This window comes from Sphaeramia orbicularis, chromosome 14 (genome assembly GCF_902148855.1).
Source record: "Sphaeramia orbicularis chromosome 14, fSphaOr1.1, whole genome shotgun sequence".
NCBI lineage: Eukaryota > Metazoa > Chordata > Actinopteri > Kurtiformes > Apogonidae > Sphaeramia > Sphaeramia orbicularis.
In genome coordinates, this window is record NC_043970.1 from 55259095 (window position 1) to 55281259 (window position 22165).

General features: G+C 39.7%; 1 protein-coding gene and 1 non-coding gene across 5 annotated transcripts; one reads left to right on the forward strand and one right to left on the reverse strand.

Annotated features, from left to right (window-relative positions):
* Nucleotides 1–4516: 4516 nt before the first annotated feature.
* trnaq-cug (transfer RNA glutamine (anticodon CUG)) lies at nucleotides 4517–4588 on the reverse strand. The gene has a single exon. It is a non-coding gene; the product is annotated as a tRNA-Gln (tRNA).
* A 4016-nt stretch (nucleotides 4589–8604) lies between these two features.
* Nucleotides 8605–10635, forward strand: LOC115433236 (transmembrane protein 136-like). Of its 4 annotated transcripts, none has more exons than XM_030154538.1 (3): nucleotides 8605–8822; nucleotides 9657–9866; nucleotides 9993–10635. In XM_030154538.1, exons 2-3 carry the CDS (start codon nucleotides 9677–9679, stop codon nucleotides 10580–10582), a joined length of 780 nt encoding a protein of 259 aa, XP_030010398.1. In that variant the 5' UTR covers nucleotides 8605–8822; nucleotides 9657–9676; the 3' UTR covers nucleotides 10583–10635. The 4 variants fall into 4 exon arrangements, with proteins under 4 accessions (XP_030010398.1, XP_030010397.1, XP_030010399.1 ...); XM_030154537.1 differs by having other exon boundaries at nucleotides 9663–9866; XM_030154539.1 differs by having other exon boundaries at nucleotides 9666–9866.
* Nucleotides 10636–22165: the final 11530 nt, after the last annotated feature.

A 22165-nucleotide genomic window follows, 5' to 3' on the forward strand; every position in this document is an offset into this window, starting at 1 on the left:
AGATCAGACTGGGCTGAATGTGGAACTGAACTCACAGGAGTTGGACTGAACTGCTCTCACACATTTTCAGTCTGCAGGTTTGAACCCAGAGCTACAGGCTGAGGTTCATTCTTCTGCTTTTATCGTCAGATGAGAATACATTTACAGTGTTCTGTTTCTGTGAAATGATGACACTGTGACAGAGAGCAATCATCTGAACCATGTTGGAAACAGTTTGAGTGGTTTTTTAATCTGTCGGAGTCATCAGATTCTAATTTGACGTCCACGTACGTTCATGTTTCTGCTCCAACCTTTGGACAGTTTCAGCCAAGTTACTAATTGACTGTGCACAGCCTTTGATCTGTGAGCCACAGGAGGACGTGGAGAGGAGCGAGCGCTGAAGGAGGAAGGAAAGTGGATGACCATGTTGTCATTTTTTCATTCATTCATTTATTCATTCATAATTCGTTCATTTGTTCACTCATTCGTTCGTTCGTTCATTCATTCATTCATTCATTCGTTCATTTATTCGGTCATTCATTCATTCGTTCGTTCGTTCATTCATTCGTTCGTTCATTCATTCATTCATTCATTCATTCGTTCATTCATTCATTCATTCATTCGTTTGTTCGTTCATTCATTCATTCGTTCGTTCCTTCATTCGTTCGTTCGTTCGTTCATTTGTTTGTTCGTTCAGTCGTTCGTTCGTTCGTTCATTCGTTTGTTCGTTCATTCATTCGTTTATTCATTAGTTCATTTGTTCATTCATTCATTCGTTCATTCATTCATGTTTGGGCCTGTTAGTTGCTTTCCACTTCATTTTCCATTGCATTAACAAACAAATATTAAACAGAAATCAAAACTATTTTCTTGTGAACCAAACTTGAGCTTTAGAAATGATATTTTACTTTCCATAAACTAAACTATAGGATCGGTCATGGACAGATACAGGCTTTATGTAAATGTGAAATAATGAGTTTTCAGAAACAGCAGAACTGCCTCAGCAAAGGTTTGAGTTGGGTTTGTCTCCATCTAGTGTCTGCAAAAAATAAAAATTAATTCCATTTTGCTGGAGGATGTTTCACATCTTTGTGACATTATGACACGATTTGATGACATTTTAATGCATTTCAGTCTTTAAAAGAAATCTATTTATCTTCACTTCATTTATGAACACTGTACGACAGCGTATTAGAGCCTCATCAGAAAAAAAAACACTTGTCACTATGAGAATAAAGTCATTATTTAACAAGAATAAAGTCGTAGTTTTACCAAAAAACTCATTATTTAAAGGTCCCATATTTTGCTATTTTTCAGTCATGTCATATAGGTCTCAGAAGCCCAAAAACATAGTATTGAAGTTTGTTCGCCCCAAAATCCTCCTTTGTTGGGAGTTTCAGCGGTGGAAACAGTCCCTCTCCCCAGCCCTCCTCAGAACAGGCTGTTTCTGGGCCTGCTTCCGGGTATGCAAATGAACGCATCTGTCCACGCCCACTCCCCCTCCCCTCTGGGAGAGGACGCGGCTTATGCTGCGGTACTACTTATGTGTTCTGAACACACCAGTCACCTGTCTGGAATGCCCCTCTCTCGTCTCCAATACACATGTCTCAGACAGAACGTCTTTCCAAACACTGGCTTTCTTTGCCTTGAGGCGGAAAACGGCGGTGTTGTGTCGGGTTCGTGGACCTGACACGGAAAGCCGCCTGCCGCCACTAATGCAGGCAGCTGCTAACAAGCCTGATGCTAACTGTACTGATGCTAACCACAAAAGGCCCGTGTTCACAGTAGTTCTGTTCAATGTCTCTGGATATTATCAGCTCGTGCATGTTAACGGGGACGCAAACGTTAGCAGCAGTAACCGAGCTATGTTAGCTGCCATGCTAACGTTAGACGTACACATCAACCACCAGCTTCTCCGTAATGTAGGGTTATGCAGTAAAGATACAAACAAATGAGAAGAACTTCCATCTCCCACACTTGGACTTGGGTCACGAAGCGTTGGTACTGCGTCCTTCTTGGTTCGGAGTCTTTGTGCTAAGCCGCAGCTGTATGGGCCCATGTTAAAAAACACTGGTCCGTGAAATGCCGGGCACACACATACAGGTGTTTGGGAATGTTGTTTGGTCCATGAGCATCACAGACAGAATCCAGACACTTTTTACGGAGAGGCTCGGAAGTGGGGAGCAAAACTAAACTTTCGTGTTGGTGTGTGCAGCCAACAACACAACCTGCGTGTCTCGCCTTCGCCATGTTTGTTGTCCCAGAGCTACTTTGCCAGGGCGGGGCTTACGTTTTCATGCAGGGTGGGGGCACAGTCAGGGGGAGGAGCTAAATCCGCTTATGTCGTCATAACCGGACCCAACTCAAACTAGGCCGTTTGAGCATGTTCACAACATGTGGTGTAGCAAGGCAGGAGGAAACAGACAGTTTTCACATTCCAACCTCATAATGAGGAACTGCAACACACACTACTGTAAGAAAACTGTCACAGAGTGACATGTGCAGAATATGGGACCTTTAATGAGATTAAAGTTGTTATATTTGGAGAATAAAGTCCTAATTTCATGAGCAGTTGTTCCTATTCATGGATGTGGAACTGTGAACATTTGGTTCAGTTCTTCCATCTGTGGTTCAGACACAGAGGTCACATACTGAGTCTGTCCTCCAGCCACACATTAGTTTAAGGACTTTGAAGACAGTTCTCACACATGTGGGTTTCTTGTCAGAACTGAACTGATTTGGAGTAAATGTCCTCTTTAGTTTTGGACAAACTGCTGCAGTGTTGGTCTGTGGGACTATCAGTGGAAACAGCAGAACTGAACACAGGGTTTGAGTTTTGAACAAACTGTGGATTGGACTGAGTTTAGTCCAACAGAAGGAAAGGATCTGCTTTGTTCGTTGCCTTCACTGTAAAACCAGAAACTGTCGAATTTTCAAAATATTACGACTTTAATCTCATAAAAGTACGACTTTATTCTCATAGTGACAAGTGTTTTTTTTTTTTTTTCTTATGTAGCGCTAATACACCGTCATAACACTGATTCCCTGACCTGACTTTTATTGTCTGGTGTTTTAGTTGAAATCTATGTATTTAATTTTTATGTGGAGCTCAAAAAACCCTTAAATGAAACTTGTATCTTATTTATGATTTGTGATACTGAGCTAAATAAATAAATCTTAACGAGATTTAAAGAACATTAAAAACCTACATGGCCTCTCAGTAATGCACAGCTGTTTCTATGGTGTTCGTCATAAATCACTTCATCCACATGTGACTGTGAACCTGCAGATGCTGAGTACTTTATGACCTAAAATGAGTGATGAAGTGAACATTCTGGTCCAGCTTTTGGGATCGGATGTTTTACCTGCAGACAGTTATATCAAACTAATCCAACTGTCTCTTCACTAGGTGTTGACATCTACGAGCAGCACTTGAATGCAGCATCAGACACTCATCATGTGGTGTGCTTCAGTAAATGAGCTGAAGTTTTTTATCCTGCATCAGAACAACGACAATAAAACAGGAAATGACCACACAAGGACACAAGGCTAACCATCACACCATACCACTGTATTTGAACTCATCATGGTATGTTCAAAGACTTTTAAACGGCAGAAGATACTACAGATTGTTTCATAGATCTGAAGATGGTAGTTTCGTCTGAAGGGGTTGAACAGAGAACTTTCATGAACTTGATGTAATTTCAACACATAACTTTATGATCTGTGTGGAGCCAATTTAGGGCCATAAGTTTGTACATGAAAAAATAACATTTGAAACTGAAAATTTAAGTTTTGATCTTGAATTTTGAAAACTACAACATTGTATTCAAATTAAAAATAAGTGTATGAAAAGTTTTTTTCAGGTTAAATGTAATTTTGATTCACTTTGGTAATTCTTTTGAATAAATGATTTATTTTCATCTTTCACGTTCATATATATTTTAATATTTGAGGTTTTATTGGCTCCATAGTTCTGAAGTTAGACGCCCTACCGTTGTGCCACGAGGTCAAACATAGACTAAACTTCAAGCTCAAATTCTTCTTCTTACCAAATAATATGATCTCATGTCGGTTATTTTGAGACTGACTAAAATCAATCTGTTATTTGATGTAAACAGAAATGTAACGTTTAAATATATACAGTGACGTGACACTCACCATGATAGAGTGTAAGGAGTTAAACTCAGATCACTGGATTCAGAGTCCACAGTGTTAACCATTACACCATGGAACCACTGTGCTTAAAGGCATCATGGTGTGTTCAAGGACTTGAAAGCTACCTGCATTGCATTCAAAGAGTTGAGAATGGTCGGACCTTTCATGTTTAATAAGAAAATTTCATGACCCTGACGTGACTTGAACATGCAACCCTCTGATCTGGAGTCAGATGCACGTTGATAGTGCCACAAGGTCTTATTTAACCTGTGTCACATCTGCAAAGTCCTCTTCTCACCAAATAACAACCTGACGTATAATTGACGTAGGCATGCAGTGACATAACACTCAATATTATCCAGAGAAAGGAGTCAAATGCAGGTTCCACTGAGATTTGAACTCAGATCACTGGATTCAGAGTCCACAGTGTTAACCATTACACCATGGAAGCATTGTAGTTGAAAGCATCGTGCTGTGTTCAAAGACTTTTGAGATGCTGTGCATTGCATGCAAAGGCTTGAACCTTTCATACTTCATGTTGGTTCTGAAGGGGTTTAATAGAAAGTTTCACGACCCCGACATGATTTGAACACACAACCTTCTGATGTGGAGTCAGACACGCTACCGTTGCACCAATTTACAATTTTTATTTTATTCTTTGATTTATTTTTCTGCAGTGGACTCTATGCACAGCACCTCTACTTCCTGAACTTCAGGTGGGTCTTTTATTTCCTGTCTTTCATTATTGGACACACTGATTAAACCAGGTGTGTCTAATTAATCAGAAGTTGCAATAAGAAGCAGCAGACACACCTGGATTAATCAGTGTGTCCAATAATGAAAGACAGGAAATAAAGGAGCAGCCTCAAGTTCAGGAAGTAGTGGGGCGGAGCATAGAGTCCATTCACATGTAATGCATCTGGTTCTGTTATAACAGGGCTGTCAAACTCATTTCAGTTCAGTTCCACATACAGTCTAATATAATCTAAAGTGGGCCGGACCAGTACAATAATATAAATAATAGGATCATAATAACTTTTGAGTGAAAAAATTAAAATTCCGTCATGAAAATGTTTACATCTATGAATTGTACTTGAACATAACATGAACAAATATGAACAACCTGAAAATTCTTTAGTAAAATAAGTGCAATGTTAAGAATATTACGCCTTAGTTTATCATTTATACATGTGAATTACAACTTACAGATCACAGTGGATCTACAAATACACAAAACATGTAATAACAGGGAGAATATTATTAAAATTCCACATACTTCTCTTAAGACATTTCAGGTTATTCACTTTTTTTTTTTTTTTTTTTTTATAGAAGACTAGTCTATAAATGTAAACATTTTTGTGTAATTGTACTTTTTTTTTTACACTAAAACAAAGAGAAAAATTGACAGTTTTCATTATTTATAGGTTATTATGATAGTATTTTACTCATCCGAACCTTTTTAGATTGAAACGACCTGAAATGATTTGAACATCCTCGATTGTTCATATCTTCAGTGTAATTTTTGCATTTCACTAATTCATCCCAGGGGCCAGACTGGACCCTTTGGTGGGCCAGATTTGGCCCCTGGGCCACATGTTTGACACCTGTGCATTATAACTTGTTTGAGTTGAGTGTAATTCCTTATGCCCACCAGCAGATGGCGCATGTGCGGCAGTGGTAGAGGAGGTGTGTGCACCAGAGGAAGAACAGTGACTGTCCGCAGTGTGAGGGAACTGCGACATGTGAGCCCTGTCTGTTTTCTATCACACGTTGGTAAACACGAATGATTCAAAAGTACACTATAAGCTGTAAGAGTCCTAAGATGTCCCAGATTATGTTGTAAGAAGTGTGAGGCCAGAAATGGGTTTTGTAAAGGTATTTGTGTTCCATTTGCAGTCGTGTTGAATAAGCTAACCTGCTAATGCTAACGGTCCAGAGTATGGGCAGTGCAGCAGGGCTGGAGTTCACCCACAGGGCAGGAACCTTTTCACTACTTTTCCTAAAGACATTTATCAAACGTTTTTCATGCAATATGATATTTACTGGGTTTTATGTGTCACCAAATGTGCATTACTTCGGTTTATAAAGGGTCTGCACGTGACGTCACCGCTAGCGGAAGTCACCGCGGTCCCGCCCACTGAGTGTCAGACAGAGGCAGATGAGCAGCGGCTTTGTCTCGAATACTGCGAAAACTTTACAACAATCTAAAAAATGGGGCAGAGCTGTTGTGCCATTGATCACGCAAATAAGTTTAAAAAGCACTGGGAGCTATCGTTTTAGCGTTTTCCTGCTCATCTACAGCGCCCCCCCATGGTCAAACATAAGACTACAGTATGTGCTCCAAAAAATGAAAGTTTGGTCAAAACTTTTATTTCACTTAAAAACAGTTCTAAATCATTCACAAGACATCAACAAGTCATTTGTGAGGTATTTAAGTGTGTTTTCAGAAGCTTTTGAGGGGGATCATCAGCGCCCCCCGGTGGTCAAACATAAGACTTCAGTATGTGCTCCAAAAAATGAAATTTTTGTTAAAATGTTTATTTCACTTAAAACAGTTCTAAATCATCCACAAGACATCAGCAAGTCATCTGTAAGGTATTTAAGTGTGTTTTAACCAACTTTTCAGGGGGTTCATCAGTGCCCCCCCACTGGTCAAACAAAAGGCTTCAGTATGTGCTCCAAAAAATGAAAGTTTGCGATCCTCAACGGGGTGATGGTTGTTAAAACACTTAACCCCTAACCCTGTTCATTTCCTACGGCGAACTTTGACCCAGAATATCTCTGGAACCAAAGGTCGGAGAGACTCGGAAGTGGGTCGCATCAGACATAATTTGGGGTCACCCTAAACCCCTAACCCCCTAACCCTAAACTTAACCCTGACCACATGCAAAACAATTAACAATTACCCAATTTCCTGATTGGAGTTCAAATGATCCCATTAAACATGAACAGAATTCCATCAGACTGTTCACAGCACACGGTCAACAGTTCCTACGCCCTCATGCACCACCTGCATAGATCCACTAGATGGCAGACCTGGTCTAGGAATGACATGGATTAGATTGATAAAGACTGATCAGATTTAGTCTAATTAATTAGATCTCCCACTTTCAAGCCTGCATTCTTCAATTAAAGTTTCTTTCTTTACTTATAATTAATTAACTGTACTTGATGTTAATAGTGATAGGACTAATAATTTAGTACTTTTCAGTCATATTACATTTATTTCAACAGAAATATTTGGAATTTATTACAGATTCTAAAATTCAAACCATGAGATTTTAAACATAATGTGTGTGTGTGTGTGTGTAGATATATATATATATATATATATATATATATATATATATATATATATATACACACACACACACACACACACACATAATTTAAAAATGAACTTTATTATACAATTTAAATTAAATATTTTTTATGGTTTTAAATCCTTATCTTAACCCTTAACAATTTAGTTCTCCCTTAATTCCACCATCTCCACATCCTTCTGATGTTTTGGATGAGTCATGACACAGATGGAATGGGCTTCATGGAGCCTATATGTGTGTGTGTGTGTGTGTGTGTATATATATATATATATATATATACGAGGGCCGTTCAATAAGTTCATGGCCTCACCCAGAACAGAACAACACAGACTGATAATTTATATTTTATTTTTCAACATAATCTCCATTTACACAATGCACTTGGTCCATCGATGTTCAAGCATCACTATCCCATCACGAAAGAATGGAACATCCTGTATTATAACAACCAGTATTTCTGGGTGAGGCCATGAACTGATTGAACAGCCCTCGTATATATATATATAATTTTGGACTATTTCTCTTCTTTTTCTTTGCAGTGTGTGCAGAGTGTGGCCTGGTGCTCAGTGCTGTGGAACAGGAGGTCACAGCTTCACAGTTGTGTGGAAGTCTGGGGTCCAACATGTTCACCTGCCAACGAGCGCCGAAGAAAACACTAACTGCACAGAGGCAGGGTTAGGGTCGGACTTCTGAGGGCACACATCTGTACCTTTGGGTTAGTGGGGTTTGTTTTTGTATAATTCTAAACTGTCCATTATTTTTCAGTTTGGTTTGTCCTTACCTTTGTTTCTTCCTCTGTCAGTTCACTCTCACCTTTGAACCATTACAGCTGTTCACTGGACCTGGAACTGGACCTGGAACTGGAACTGGAACTGATGGAATATACAGAGCAAACTGGAACCTGTGTGTGTGTGTGTGTGTGTGTGTGTGTGTGTGTGTGTGTGTGTGTGTGTGTGTGTGTGTGTGTGTGTGTATTGGATCAGATGCAGGTTTTTCTTCCTGAACGTCATCTTCATGTTGGATGCAGGATCTTTGCTAATGCTTAGACGGACAGAGTGGACAGTCCAACAGACAGCAGACTGGTCCAGGGTAAAGGCAGGTATGAGCCAAGGACTACACTAATCCCATAAGAGGATCAGGACCAGGATCAGGTCTGGATCCGGGGCAGGGATTCAGGACCCACCAGCCGTCCACAGGCTGCAGGTTTGTGTCATCACACAAAAAGGACGTTTTAGGAGTGGATGAATGAGTGTGAAGCACCTGAGGAGGGTCTGAGACCAGGACCAGGTCCAGGAGCTGGAGTCCTGATGGATCCACATGATCCACATGGTCTGGATTTAAGGACTACGTGGACACATTAAGGTAGGACCGGTCCCCTGGCTCACACTTCACGTACTGAGTAGAACAGTCATGAACCGGTTTAACACTGAGGGTTAGTAGCAGTAGTAGTACTAGTAGTACTAGTAGTTCTAGTAGTAGTTGGAGTAGTAGTAGTCATAATAGTAGTAATATTTGTAGTAGTAGTAGCAGTACTAGTAATACTAGTAGTAGTTGGAGTAATAGTAGTCATAATATTAGTAATACTTGTAGTAGTAGTAGTAATACTTGTAGTACTAGTAGTAGTCGTAGTCATAATATTAGTAATACTTGTAGTAGTAGTAGTAGTAGTAGTACTAGTAGTACTAGTAGTAGTTGGAGTAGTAGTAGTCATAATATTAGTAATACTTGTAGTAGTAGTAGTAGTACTAGTAGTAGTAGTAGTAATATTACTACTAGTATTTGTAGTAGTAGTAGTCATAATATTAGTAATACTTGTAGTAGTAGTAGTAGTACTAGTAGTAGTAGTAGTACTAGTAGTAGTAGTAGTAGTTGGAGTAGTAGTAGTCATAATATTAGTAATACTTGTAGTAGTAGTAGTAGTACTAGTAGTAGTAGTCATAATATTAGTAATACTTGTAGTAGTAGTAGTAGTACTAGTAGTAGTAGTCATAATATTAGTCATACTTGTAGTAGTAGTAGTAGTACTAGTAGTAGTAGTAGTAGTAGTAGTAGTAGTAATATTACTACTAGTATTTGTAGTAGTAGTAGTCATAATATTAGTAATACTTGTAGTAGTAGTAGTAGTACTAGTAGTAATATTAGTAATACTTCTAATACTTGTGATGCTGGTCACATGACCCTGTCTCGTCCAATCAGTGCTGGTGCTGCAGACAGTCATGCCGGTGTTGGAGGTGTTCTGCAGCCTGATTGGCTGGTTGTGTCTGTACCTGCTGTTTGGTTCCGCCTTCCCCCTGCGTGGACCTGAGTGGAACTGTCGTCTGGTGACGCTGACCCATGGCCTCGCCATCGTCATGACGACGGCATACGTGGTCTTCATAGACGGACCCTGGCCCTTCACCCATGCAGGTGGGTGAGAGAGGAGGGGGGGGGTAATTAATGAGGTCACAGAGGGGTGCAGTATTTGCTCAGTATTTGTAGGTGTGTACTGGTACTTCATGTACTTGTACTCTTACTTGTACTCTTACTCCTCAGGTACTGCGAACACCCCTCTGCAGACCCTCTCCTTGTCCGTGTGCCTGGGGTACTTCTTCTTCGACCTGGGCTGGTGCGTCTGGTTCCGGTCCGAGGGTCCGCTCATGATGGCCCACCACGGCGCCAGTATCCTGGGCATCCTGCTGGCGTTGCTGATGGGCGTGTCCGGCTGCGAGACGTGCGCCGTCATCTTTGGCAGTGAGCTGACCAATCCGCTGCTGCAGAGCCGCTGGTTCCTGCGTCAGCTGAGCATGTACGACGGCCTGCTGGGAGACGCCGTCGACCTGCTGTTCATTCTGCTGTTCGCCACCGTCCGCGTGGGCGTGGGCACCGCCATGTTCTACTGTGAACTCACCTCCCCCAGGACGCCATTGGTCATGAAACTGGGGGGCGTGGTCATGTACGTCCTGGCCTGGGTCTTTATGGTGGACATCGCCAGGTTCGGATACAAGAAAAGCAAAGCCAAGTATAAAAGGTGGATGGAAAAGCTCCGCCTCCAAGAAAAGGACCACCTCCAGGAAATGGACTGCCTCCAAGAAAAGGACCGCCTCCAGGAAATGGACCGCCTCCAAGAAAAGGACCGCCTCTGAGAAAAGGACGGCCTCCGACAAAAGGACCGCCTCCAGGGAAAGGACCGCCTCCAGGAAGTGGACCGCCTTAAACAAAAGAACCGTTTGACAGAAAACCAGCATCAGAAACTGGATTTCAGCCTCACTGGGTTAGTTCTGGTTCTGGTTTGCCCTCACTACCCTAACCCTAACCCCGCTGTCTCCTCTGGCTTTGGTTCTGGTCCATGGATTTGTTTGGACTTTTATACTTTTTTAAAGGTGCTTCAAATTGTGGAATACTACCCCCCCCCCACCCCAGTTTTGACTTCCACATGAAAATCGAACCTGAACGAGCTGATTTCTGACTATTTTTATGATTTGATCCTTTGCATTTTTCAGGTGCTTTAAATGTGACATCTTAAACTCAGCTGTGTTTGGTATAAATTCCCATAAAGTGAGTGTTGTAGTTAAATGGAACACATTTCACATCACCAGTTAAAGGTAGTTGGATTCATCAGACCAAGCTGACTGTATGTAATTTCTAATAAATGTTTTCAGAAACAGACACTGAAGTCGTGTCCAAATGTTTACGAATGATGAGGGGTTTCTGAGTTTTGGACTGTCCTGCTCTCTTCTACTGACTGTTAAACATATACTGATGTCAAATCAAGCTTTTACAGTTTTATATGTTTGTACGGACGTCAATTTGAACTGTTTTGAAAATGTTTATTTTAATTCTGGATTAATGTGCTGATTATTTTCTCCTTCACTTAAAGGATTTGGTTGGTTTGTAAAATCATGAAAACACTGACGAATAAAACTAATAAAATAAATAAAAACTAATAAAACTAATAGAATGAATAAAAACAAAAAATAATAAAACTAATAAAATAAATACAAATAAAAAATAATGAACCTAGTGTGGATCCAGGGCTTCTACATGTGCTAGTTTTTCTGCGGTTATGTATTTGTACACGCTATACCGCATTTGTCCAGCAGGCACCGCCAAAGCCTTCTGGTCATATATAAACACATATAGACACATGTATGACACACGTATGACACAAGTATGACACAAGTACGACATGTATGACACAAGTATGACACATGTATGACACAAGTATGACACATGTATGACATGCATTACACAAGTATGACACATGCATTACACAAGTATGACACAGGTATGACACAAGTATGACACATGTATGACACAAGTATGACATGTATGACACAAGTATGACATGTATGACACATGTATGACACAAGTATGACATGTATGACACAAGTATGACACAAGTATGACATGTATGACACACGTATGACACATGTATGACACAAGTATGACACATGTATGACACAAGTATGACACATGTATGACACAAGTACGACATGTATGACACAAGTATGACACAAGTATGACACATGTATGACACATGTATGACACAAGTATGACACATGTATGACACAAGTATGACACATGTATGACATGTATGACACAAGTATGACACATGTATGACACAAGTACGACATGTATGACACAAGTATGACACAAGTATGACACATGCATTACACAAGTATGACACAAGTATGACACAAGTACGACACACGTATGACACAAGTATGACACAAGTACGACATGTATGACACAAGTATGACACAAGTATGACACAAGTACGACATGTATGACACAAGTATGACACATGTATGACACATGCATTACACAAGTATGACACAACTATGACACAAGTATGACACATGTATGACACACGTATGACACACGTATGACACATGTATGACACAAGTATGACACACGTATGACACAAGTATGACAAGTATGACACACGTATGACACAAGTATGACACACGTATGACACATGTATGACACAAGTATGACACAAGTATGACATGTATGACACAAGTATGACACATGTATGACACATGTATGACATGTATGACACAAGTATGACACAAGTATGACACATGCATTACACAAGTATGACACAAGTATGACACAAGTACGACACACGTATGACACAAGTATGACACAAGTACGACATGTATGACACAAGTATGACACAAGTACGACATGTATGACACATGTATGACACATGTATGACACATGCATTACACAAGTATGACACAACTATGACACAAGTATGACACATGTATGACACACGTATGACACACGTATGACACATGTATGACACAAGTATGACACACGTATGACACAAGTATGACAAGTATGACACACGTATGACACAAGTATGACACACGTATGACACATGTATGACACAAGTATGACACAAGTATGACATGTATGACACAAGTATGACACATGTATGACACATGTATGACATGTATGACACAAGTATGACACATGTATGACACATGTATGACACAAGTATGACACATGTATGACACAAGTATGACACATGTATGACACAAGTATGACACATGTATGACACATGTATGACATGTATGACACAAGTATGACACAAGTATGACACATGCATTACACAAGTATGACACAAGTATGACACAAGTACGACACACGTATGACACAAGTATGACACAAGTACGACATGTATGACACAAGTATGACACAAGTACGACATGTATGACACATGTATGACACATGTATGACACATGCATTACACAAGTATGACACAACTATGACACAAGTATGACACATGTATGACACACGTATGACACACGTATGACACATGTATGACACAAGTATGACACACGTATGACACAAGTATGACAAGTATGACACACGTATGACACAAGTATGACACACGTATGACACATGTATGACACAAGTATGACACAAGTATGACATGTATGACACAAGTATGACACATGTATGACACATGTATGACATGTATGACACAAGTATGACACATGTATGACACATGTATGACACAAGTATGACACATGTATGACACAAGTATGACACATGTATGACACAAGTATGACACATGTATGACACATGTATGACATGTATGACACAAGTATGACACAAGTATGACACATGCATTACACAAGTATGACACAAGTATGACACAAGTACGACACACGTATGACACAAGTATGACACAAGTACGACATGTATGACACAAGTATGACACAAGTACGACATGTATGACACATGTATGACACATGTATGACACATGCATTACACAAGTATGACACAACTATGACACAAGTATGACACATGTATGACACACGTATGACACACGTATGACACATGTATGACACAAGTATGACACACGTATGACACAAGTATGACAAGTATGACACACGTATGACACAAGTATGACACACGTATGACACATGTATGACACAAGTATGACACAAGTATGACATGTATGACACAAGTATGACACATGTATGACACATGTATGACATGTATGACACAAGTATGACACATGTATGACACATGTATGACACAAGTATGACACATGTATGACACAAGTATGACACATGTATGACACAAGTATGACACATGTATGACATGTATGACACAAGTATGACATGTATGACACAAGTATGACACAAGTATGACACAAGTACGACATGTATGACACAAGTATGACACAAGTATGACACATGTATGACACATGCATTACACAAGTATGACACAAGTATGACATGTATGACACATGTATGACACAAGTATGACATGTATGAGACATGTATGACACAAGTATGACACAAGTATGACACATGTATGACACATGTATGAAACAAGTATGACACATGTATGACATGTATGACACAAGTATGACACATGTATGACACATGTATGACACAAGTATGACATGTATGACACAAGTATGACACATGTATGACACAAGTATGACATGTATGACACATGTATGACACATGTATGACATGTATGAGACATGTATGACACAAGTATGACACAAGTATGACACATGTATGACACATGTATGAAACAAGTATGACACATGTATGACATGTATGACACAAGTATGACACATGTATGACACATGTATGACACAAGTATGACATGTATGACACAAGTATGACACAAGTATGACACAAGTATGACACATGTATGACATGTATGACACAAGTATGACACATGTATGACACACGTATGACACAAGTACGACATGTATGACACAAGTATGACACATGTATGACACAAGTATGACACATGTATGACACAAGTATGACACATGTATGACATGTATGACACATGTATGACACACGTATGACACAAGTACGACATGTATGACACAAGTATGACACATGTATGACACAAGTATGACACATGTATGACACAAGTATGACACATGTATGACATGTATGACACATGTATGACACAAGTACGACATGTATGACACATGTATGACATGTATGACACATGTATGACATGTATGACACAAGTATGACACATGTATGACACACGTATGAGACAAGTATGACATGTATGACACATGTATGACATGTATGACACAAGTATGACACATGTATGACACATGTATGACACAAGTATGACATGTATGACACAAGTATGACATGTATGACACAAGTATGACACAAGTATGACACATGTATGACATGTATGACACAAGTATGACACATGTATGACACACGTATGACACAAGTACGACATGTATGACACAAGTATGACACATGTATGACACAAGTATGACACATGTATGACACAAGTATGACACATGTATGACATGTATGACACAAGTACGACATGTATGACACAAGTATGACACAAGTATGACACATGTATGACACATGTATGACACAAGTATGACACAAGTATGACACATGCATTACACAAGTATGACACAAGTATGACACAAGTACGACATGTATGACACAAGTATGACACATGTATGACACATGTATGACACACGTATGACACAAGTATGACACAAGTACGACATGTATGACACAAGTACGACATGTATGACACAAGTATGACACAAGTATGACACATGTATGACACATGCATTACACAAGTATGACACAAGTATGACACAAGTACGACATGTATGACACAAGTATGACACATGTATGACACAAGTATGACACATGTATGACACACGTATGACGTACGTATGACACAAGTATGACACACATATGACACATGTATGACACACATATGACACACGTATGACACATGTATGACACACGTATGACACACTATGACGTGTATGATGTACGTATGACACACGTATGACACACGTCTGACACATGTATGACACATGTATGACACACGTATGACACACGCATGACACATGAATGACACATGTATGACACAAGTATGACACAAGTATGACACATGTATGACACAAGTATGACACATGTATGACACAAGTATGACACATGTATGACATGTATGACACAAGTATGACACAAGTATGACACACGTCTGACATGTATGACACATGTATGACACAAGTAGGACACAAGTATGACACACGTATGACACATGCATGACACATGAATGACACATGTATGACACAAGTATGACACAAGTATGACACATGTATGACACAAGTATGACACATGTATGACATGTATGACACAAGTATGACACATGTATGACACATGTATGACACAAGTACGACATGTATGACACAAGTATGACACATGTATGACACAAGGATGACACAAGTATGACACAAGTATGACACATGTATGACACAAGTATGACACATGTATGACACAAGTATGACACAAGTACGACATGTATGACACAAGTATGACACAAGTATGACACAAGTACGACATGTATGACACAAGTATGACACAAGTATGACATGTATGACACATGCATTACACAAGTATGACACAAGTACGACATGTATGACACAAGTATGACACATGTATGACACAAGTATGACATATGTATGACACACGTATGACACAAGTATGACACATGTATGACACATGCATTACACAAGTATGACACAAGTATGACACATGTATGACACATGCATTACACAAGTATGACACAAGTATGACACAAGTATGACATGTATGACACAAGTATGACACATGTATGACACAAGTATGACACATGTATGACACGTATGACGTACGTATGACACAAGTATGACACACATATGACACACGTATGACACACGAATGACACACGTATGACACACGAATGACACATGTATGACACATGTATGACACAAGTATGACACACGTCTGACACAAGTATGACACACGTCTGACACATGTATGACACAAGTATGACACATGCATTACACAAGTATGACACAAGTATGACACAAGTACGACATGTATGACACAAGTATGACATATGTATGACACACGTATGACACAAGTATGACACAAGTACGACATGTATGACACAAGTACGACATGTATGACACAAGTATGACACATGTATGACACAAGTATGACACATGTATGACACGTATGACACAAGTATGACACACATATGACACATGTATGACACACATATGACACACATATGACACATGTATGACACATGTATGACACACGTATGACACACGTATGACACACGTATGACATGTATGACGTACGTATGACACAAGTATGACACATGTATGACACATGACACATGTATGACACAAGTATGACACATGTATGACACAAGTATGACACACGTCTGACACATGTATGACACATGTATGACACATGCATGACACACGTATGACACACGTATGACACACGAATGACACATGTATGACACATGTATGACACAAGTATGACACACGTATGACACATGAATGACACATGTATGACACATGAATGACACACGAATGACACATGTATGACACATGTATGACACAAGTATGACACACGTATGACACATGAATGACACATGTATGACACACGAATGACACATGTATGACACATGTATGACACAAGTATGACACACGTCTGACACAAGTATGACACACGTCTGACACACGTATGACACAAGTATGACACATGTATGACACATGTATGACACATGCATGACACACGTATGACACATGTATGACACATGAATGACACATGTATGACACATGAATGACACATGTATGACACACATATGATGCCACACTCCTGCCGTTTCCAGTCGGGCACTTAAACTCATGTATGAAGCTCTGAGTCACATGGACGTGAATGAAGCTGATCATATGCTTTGATGTGTAATTAGTTTCATCATTGATTGGAGTTGGACGTGTTGGTGGGTTTGTGTGAGTAATTAGACGGAGCGTGGCTCTGACAGAATCAGGACATCCTGATCAATAAGCTGACACTGGCATCTGGATTCACACCAACAGTCCACTTCTGAACTGCTGGTCTCATCACTGCCCTTCACTCTGGAATTATGGGGATTCAGGCTTGAATTCATTTAAACTGCATTTGTGTTCTGTTTTATTTCAACCAGAACCAGTACATATGATCCATATAAACCAGTACATATGATCCATATAAACCAGTACATATGATCCATATAAACCAGTACATATGTTCCATATAAACCAGTACATATGATCCATATAAACCAGTACACATGATCCACACAAACCAGTACATATGATCCACATAAACCAGTACACATGATCCACATAAACCAGTACACATGATCCACATAAACCAGTACACATGATCCACACAAACCAGTACATATGATCCATATAAACCAGTACACATGATCCACATAAACCAGTACACATGATCCACATAAACCAGTACATATGATCCATATAAACCAGTACATATGATCCATATAAACCAGTACATATGATCCACATAAACCAGTACACGTGATCCATATAAACCAGTACACATGATCCATACAAACCAGTACACATGATCCATACGAACCAGTACATATGATCCATACGAACCAGTACACGTGATCCATATAACCCAGTACACGTGATCCATACGAACCAGTACACGTGATCCATACGAACCAGTACACGTGATCCATACGAACCAGTACACGTGATCCATATAAACCAGTACACATGATCCATACAAACCAGTACACATGATCCACATAAACCAGTACATATGATCCATATAAACCAGTACATATGATCCACATAAACCAGTACATATGATCCACATAAACCAGTACATATGATCCACATAAACCAGTACATATGATCCATATAAACCAGTACATATGATCCATATAAACCAGTACATATGATCCACATAAACCAGTACATATGATCCACATAAACCAGTACATATGATCCATATAAACCAGTACATATGTCACATGTCACTGGTTTTTCTCTTCTGGATAAAAGACTTTTTTCTTAATAATTTGTTCAACAAAGTCAGTTCCACAGAAGAAATGAAAACACCTCCAGCTTCACTATTCATTTGTTTTGCTTCCCAGTTTAACCCTTTCATGCATACTGGTCACTCCAGTGGACAGCTATTCTCCAGCTGTTCTCCAGTATATTTTATATGCATATTATATTTTTAGGTTTTGTTGTTTCAGTTCCATATCAGCCGACACAGTGGACACTTCTGCACCATCTCATACACTGTATTTCAGACCAGTACTGTAACTGTGCTGTTCTACATAAACCTGATCTGCACGAACATGTTTGAGTGGAAATCAATTGTTAATTGTTAGACTGTAAATAACAGTTGTTTTTTTAAAACAAAAAGGTTTGTTTTTTTGCATATTATCTCCATGAAGTGAGTAATAACTAGTATTAGAATATGTTCAAATGTGAGAAAACATCAGTTTAGCTGCATTAAACATGTTTTTATTTCATTGTTTTCATATCACTTTCTGATATTGGGATTTAAACACGTTTCTTTGCTTCAAGAATAAAATTCATGGTGTAGATGAGTGGACAATTTTGTAAGTCTTTGAAAAAAAAAAAAACCCTCAATCTCATTGTTTTTTTTTTCAGGCCTAAGGAAAAATAAAAACACTATTAAAAAAAAAAAAAAAAAAAAAAAAAAAAAAAAAAAAAAAAACTCGACTAAGGTTCTCATAATTCATGCATGAAAGGGTTAAATCTAATTATTTGCAGAAAATGACCAGTGGTCCAACTCCAGACCCATTCAGATGCTAAAGAACGTTTTCCTTGTTTGGACCCAAACCTGTGAACAGATCTGGAGCTGTGAAGATGGAATGCTGACCATGTCCACAGTGGGTTTCCCCGTCGTTGGATGAGTCTGGGCTAGGGCCAGGGTCTGGGTCTGGGTCAGGGTCAGGGTCAGGGTCTGGGTCTGGGTCTGGGGCAGGGTCTGGGTCTGGGTCTGGGTCTGGGTCTGGGTCAGGGTCAGGGTCAGGGTCTGGGTCTGGGTCTGGGGCAGGGTCTGGGTCTGGGTCTGGGTCTGGGTCAGGGTCTGGGGCAGGGTCTGGGTCTGGGTCTGGGTCTGGGTCAGGGTCAGGGTCAGGGTCAGGGTCTGGGTCTGGGTCTGGGTCAGGGTCTGGGTCTGGGTCAGGGTCTGGGTCAGGGTCTGGGGCAGGGTCTGGGTCAGGGTCTGGGTCTGGGTCAGGGTCTGGGTCTGGGTCAGGGTCTGGGTCAGGGTCAGGGTCTGGGTCTGGGTCTGGGTCAGGGTCTGGGTCAGGGTCAGGGTCAGGGTCAGGGTCTGGGTCTGGGTCTGGGTCTGGGTCTGGGTCTGGGTCTGGGTCTGGGTCAGGGTCTGGGTCTGGGTCTGGGTCTGGGTCAGGGTCTGGGTCTGGGTCTGGGTCAGGGTTTATCCTAAACTGTGTTCATGTAAATCAGGGCTGTCAAACTCATTTTCTTCCGGGGTGTGTGTGTGTGTGTGTGGGTGTGGGTGTGTGTGTGTGTGTGTGTGTGTGTGTGTGTGTTGGGGGGGGGCACATTCAGCCCAGTTTAATCTGCAGTGGGCCGGACCAGTCATGATAATCATTAAATAATGACAACTGACAATGGTTTAGTGCAAAAAATATTCAATTCTGCCAATATTTACACTTACAAACTGTCCAAACAAAAAGGATGTGAATAACCTGAAAAATGACATTTGTTAAGAAAAATAAGTAGAATTTTATCAATGTTCTGCCTGGACTTTTCATTTATACATGTGCAATACAGATCAGATCTTTGAAGGCACAAAACATTTAGTAACAGGCAGCATATTCTTCAAATTGCACTTATTTTTCTTAAGAAATTTCAGGTTGTTCATATTTGTTCAGGTTATTCACATTTCATTAAAGAATAGTTTCTTAATGTAAATATTTTCATAACTGAATGTTTTTTTTTTGCTCTAAATCAGTTCTGTCAAACTCATGTTAGTTCAGTTTGATCTGCAGTGGGCCGGACCAGTGAAATAATACCAGTGAAAAAAGTTAAATTCTATTCTGATCAGGTTTACACCTACAAAGTTTCCTTAAAAATCTGAACAACATGAACAACTGGAATTGTCTTAAGAAAAACAAGTGTAATTTGAACAATATTCTGCCTCAGTTTATCAGTTTATCATTTACACATGTGCATCACAATCACACAAAACATTTAATAACAGACAGAATATTGGACAAACTGCATTTACTTTTCTTCAGACATTTCTGTTTGGTCATATTTGTTCAGGTTATTCACATTTTTCCTAAATGTACAGGGTGTGGAAGCCAAATGTACACTGAACATTTAGTTGTTTTTTCTCAGCAGGCACTACGTCAGTTGTTTTGAACCCAAACATATACTGATGTCATAATCATACCTAACACTATTATCCATACCTTTTCACAAACTTTTGCCCATATGAGTAATCAGGAAAGCAAACGTCAAAGAGTGTGTGATTTGCTGAATGCACTCGTCACACCAAAGGAGATTTCAGAAATAGTTGGAGTGTCCATAAAGACTGTTTATAATGGAAAGAAGAGAATGACTATGAGCAAAACTATTACCAGAAAGTCTGGAAGATACTATTAAAGAAGAATGGGAGAAGTTGTCACCCCAATATTTGAGGAACACTTGCACAAGTTTCAGGAAGTGTGTGAAGGCAGTTATTGAGAAAGAAGGAGAACACATAGAATAAAAACATTTTCTATTATGGACATTTTCTTGTGGCAAAAAAATTCTCATGACTTTCACTAAACTAATTGGTCATACACTGTCTTTCAATCCCTGCCTCAAAATATTGTACATTTTGCTTCCACACCCTGTACAGTTTGGTAATGGAAACATTTTCATGTAATTTTACTTTTTTTTTTTTACACCAAAAAACAAAGAGAACATGTGGGGTTGTCATTATTTATAGGTTATTCTGATCATATTTTACTGGTTCTGACCCAGTTCAAATCTAACTGGACTGTATGTGTGTGTATGTGGAACCTGAATTAAAAGGATTTGGACACCATTGGTTGTTGATATCTTCAGTGTAATTTTTGCATTTCATAAATTCATCCCAGGGTCAGATTGGACCCTTTGGTGGGCTGGATTTGGCCCCTGGGCCACATGTTTGACACCTGTGGTCTACAGTATGAGCAGTAAAAGGACTGGGCCTGGTGTTGTGGGATGGTCTGGGGGTAAATATGGATGCGTGTGCGTCACTGGCGTTTGTTGTGTTCAATTATCAGATGCATCCTCATCAGTGGGTCTGTGTGGGTCCAGTTTCATTCTGCTGCCATCGTTC

What these genes read in the sequence shown, in the direction of transcription:
- LOC115433236 (XM_030154538.1), top strand. Translation starts at nt 9,677, where the DNA reads ATGCCGGTGTTGGAGGTGTTCTGCAGCCTGATTGGCTGGTTGTGTCTG. An exon ending in CTGGCCCTTCACCCATGCAG is followed by an intron (nt 9,867 to 9,992) that starts GTGGGTGAGAGA and finishes CTTACTCCTCAG; the next exon opens with GTACTGCGAACACCCCTCTG.